Raw genomic sequence first — 4,105 nt, 5'->3', positions numbered from 1 at the left:
AGGAGACCCTGGAAGAGCTCCGCCAACTCAACAGTCAAACAGAAAAACCGCAGCAGCAGCAGCAGCAACAACAGCAGCAACAGCAGCAGCAGCAGGAGCAGCAGCAGGAGCAGCAGCAGGAGCAGCAGCAGGAGCAGCAGGGGGATGTGCAGGAGGTATCGGAATCATGGGATCTCACTGAGGGTCTCAATTTCATTCCTCAGCAGCAGCCACAACAACAGCAGCAGCAGCAGCAGCAGCAACAGCAGCAGCAGCAGCAGCAGCAGCCTGTGCTGCTGCCGTTTGACTTGTTGTGTGATGATGTAGGGACTGCTTCTCCTCCTAAGTTTTCAATTAACTTTGAATTGATGGATGAGACCCCTACAGACATAAACCCTTATGCTGCACCCCCTCCTGTAATAGAGTGCGGGCCCCCAGTCTTGCAGCAGCAGCAGCAGCAGCAGGGCAGCAGCAGCAGCAGCAGCAGCAGTACAGCAGCAGCAGCAGGGCCTACAAAAACAAAGCAGAGACATATAAGAAAGAAGTGGTGTGTAGAGGACAAAGCAGATGTCTCTTGCTTCAGAAAAGCTCTCAGGGAGATCCGAAGAGAGCGTGCTGCTGCTGCTGCTGCTGCTGCTGCTGCAAGACAGCAGCAGCAGCAAGAAGGAGGTAGCAGCACAGCTGCGTTAGAGTCCCTACTCAGGGCCCAAGTAGCCCCTCCCCCAGATGCCAGCACAGCAGCAGCAGCAGCAGCAGCAGCAGCAGCAGCGCCTGCACCCCCATCTGCCTCTCCACCCTCAGCAGATGCAGCAGCAGCAGCAGCACCAGCAGCAGCAGCAGAAGCAGCAGCAGCAGCAGCAGCAGCAGAAGAGGATCTGTCTCCTGAGGAGGAGCCTCTTGCTATTGAGTTTGGGTTCCCTCTCGATGATTTTCAGAAGAGAGCAATCTTACGTTTAGAAAAAAACCAGTGTGTATTCGTCGCTGCACATACAAGCGCAGGCAAGGGTTTAGGGTTTAGGGTTTAGGGTTTATTAGGGTTTGTTAGGGTTTGTTAGGGTTTGTTAGGGTTTGTTAGGGTTTATTAGGGTTTATTAGGGTTTAGGGGTTATTATTAGTTAGGGTTTGCGGGAGAAACAGCACGAATAACCCTTTCTAGAGTTCATTCCCTCACCCCTCATCATTTAGGGTTTAGGGTTTAGGGTTTAGGGTTTAGGGTTTAGGGTTTGTGGATTCAGGAAAGACGGTGGTAGCGGAGTATGCTATCGCTCTCGCGTTGCAGAGGAGGCGGCGGTGTATATTCACCTCTCCTTTGAAGGCCCTCTCAAATCAGAAGTATAGAGAATTCAAGCAAAAATTTCTATCCGTAAACCCTAAACCCTAAACCCTAAACCCTAAACCCTAAACCCCAAACCTTAACCCTAGGTCTGTATTTAATGGAGATATTGTTTGGAGTCTTTCGTCTTCGCCTGTTGGAGTTGTGATGCAGAAGGGTGATGATAGTCTGTTGAGGGTTTAGGGTTTAGGGTTTAGGGTTTAGGGTTTAGGGTTTGGGGCGGGTGTTTAGGTAGGGCTGATAACGGGGGATATTTGCATCAATCCCGGCGCCGCCTGTCTCATCGTCACCACAGAAATCCTCAGGAGTCTCCTTTTCAGGTAGGGCCCCCCAAGGGTTTAGGGTTTAGGGTTTAGGGTTTAGGGTTTAGGGTCTTCTGAGGGTTTCTCATCCGCTATGCCTAATTAGGGCGCCTCTTCAACGGCAGCGAGCCAGGCTTCTGCAGCTCCCCTATTTAGGGAGTAGGGTTTAGGGTTTAGGGTTTAGGGTTTAGGGTTTAGGGTTTAGGGTTTAGGGTTTGCGAGCAGGGGAGACGAAATGATAGGACAGCTGGATACTGTAGTTTTTGATGAAGCGCATTATGCAAACGATGCAGAGAGAGGAGTGGTCTGGGAGGAGTCTCTTATCTTGCTGCCTCCTCATGTATATCTAAACCCTAAACCCTAAACCCTAAACCCTAAACCCTAACTAAACCCTAAACCCTAAACCCTAGGCTGTATAGCCTTTCTGGATCGAAATCTGTCTCCTTTTTGTCTCTTTTTGTTGCATGCATGTGAACATGTCTCTGTCTCCTTTCTTTATATATACCTGTCTTATTTATTTATATTTCTTTTACTTATTATATTTTTTTTATTTTAATTGCATGCAAATGAACGCGGTGTTATTATCCGCAGCACCAAATATGTCTTTTCTTCTTCTGTTTCTTTTAACATCCTTTAATACATTTATATAATATATATATATATCATTATCATTATATATCTTTCTATTTCTTTTATTATATTCTATTTATTTATTTTAATTGCATGCAGGTAAACGTAGTGTTATTGTCAGCAACGCTGCCCAACTATGTAGAGTTTTGCGACTGGTTAGGGTCTGTGAAATCTAAAGAAATTTTTGCTCAAAGTACTACGAAGAGACCCGTCCCTTTAAGACATTATCTCTTTTCTAGAGATAAACCCTTTCTTCTTATTGATGCTAATAACCAATTCAACTCAGCTGTAAGCATATACTCATGCTGCTGCTGCTGCTGCTGATGATGATGATGATGCTGTTGCTGCTTATCATGATGGTGCTGATGTACCTGCTGATGCTGCTGCTGCTGCTGCGGATGGTGACGATGCTGCTGCTGCTGCTGCTGCTGCTGCTGCTGATGATGATGATGGCTGTTGGTGCTGCTACTGTTGTTGTTGCTGGTGCTGCTACTGAACCTGCTGCAACTGCTCTTGCTGCTTCTGCACCTATTGCTGCTGCTGCTGCTGCTGCTGCTGTTGCTGCAGGCGGATGAGCTGCCAGCGGTTTTATTTTGTTTTAGCCGACGGAAGTGCGAAGCCTTTGCGAAGTCTTTAACTCAAGTTGATGTTACGTTGTCTCAGAACCATCGAAGTCGTATTCATCTCTTCACAAAGGCAAACCCTAAACCCTAAACCCTAAACTCTAAACCCTTATCCTGCTGGGGACACCCTCACAAGGCTGCTACTGTCAACACAGAATGCAACAACACACTTCACACTCTTTCTTATGAGTATCCAGTTTTAGGGTTTAGGGTTTAGGGTTTAGGGTTTAGGGTTTAGGGTTTGTTCATCAGGAGTGTCTGAAGCGGCTGACCCCTGCGGATCGCGAGTTGAGGCAAATAGACTTTGTTTTGAATTTAGTTAAAAGAGGAATCGGTATTCATCATGGAGGTCTTCTCCCGCTCATCAAGGAGATGGTAGGCAACAAACCCCTAGTGGTTTGTGGAAACACAACGTCTATCTCTTATTATTTCAGCGGGGCTTGGTGAGGGTTTTGTTGAGTTCAGCATAGATATGTCCTTTTTAAGGGTGTAAACGACTCGTGTAACGACGCCGGGCTCCTTAGTTGAGGGTTTAGGGTTTAGGGTTTAGGGTTTGCATTGCGTAGGGTCTAGGGTCTAGGGTTTAGGGTTTAGGGTTTAGGGTTTTGGGGACTTGAGTTCAGCATAGATATGTCCTTTTTAAGGGTGTAAACGACTCGTGTAACGACGCCGGATTCCTTAGTTGAGGGTTGAGGGTTTAGGGTTTAGGGTTTGCATTGTGTAGGGTTTAGGGTTTGTTTTATAGGTTTTCTTTTGTATATGTGTTCGTATAAAAGTGTATAGGCTTTAGGGTTAATGCGTGCAGTTGATATGAAGTCATCTAGGGTTTAGGGTTTAGGGTTTGTGGTTTGTGGTTTGTGTTGCAGATAGAGATATTATTTCAGCGGGGCTTGGTGAGGGTTTTGTTTGCTACAGAGACACTTGCAGTAGGCTTAAACATGCCGGCGAGGACAGTTGTTTTTACAGATATTAAAAAACACGATGGAGAGCGGACAAGAGTTCTGCATGCAGCAGAATATACACAGGTACAAACACAGAAAGGAGACACATCAGAAAGGAGACACAAACAAAACACAAAAAACTGTCTCCTTTCATCCCCTTTCATGCACAAGTGTCTCCTTTTTGTCTCCTTTTTATCTCTCTATTGTCTCCTTTTTGTCTCTTTACTGTCTCCTTTTTGTCTCTTTATTGTCTCCTTTTTGTCTCCTTTTTGGCTCCTTTCGTCTCTTTACTGTCTC

General features: G+C 46.1%; 1 protein-coding gene across 1 annotated transcript; it reads left to right on the top strand.

Annotated features, from left to right (window-relative positions):
* Positions 1-3,793, top strand: EAH_00061970 (DEAD/DEAH box helicase domain-containing protein, putative; the record flags this gene model as incomplete). Its single annotated transcript, XM_013393283.1, has 7 exons — positions 1-930; positions 1,215-1,342; positions 1,544-1,632; positions 1,840-1,918; positions 2,344-2,532; positions 3,120-3,242; positions 3,734-3,793. Coding segments are annotated over 7 exons (1,598 nt in total), but the record flags the coding sequence as incomplete, so codon positions are not given.
* Between the last annotated feature and the right edge of the window lie 312 nt (positions 3,794-4,105).

Source organism: Eimeria acervulina, genomic scaffold (genome assembly GCF_000499425.1).
Source record: "Eimeria acervulina Houghton genomic scaffold, Eah_scaff1658, whole genome shotgun sequence".
Taxonomy (NCBI): Eukaryota; Apicomplexa; class Conoidasida; order Eucoccidiorida; family Eimeriidae; genus Eimeria; species Eimeria acervulina.
The sequence above is the reverse complement of the archived record's forward strand: the minus strand, read 5'-3'. Positions and strand labels throughout refer to the sequence as shown.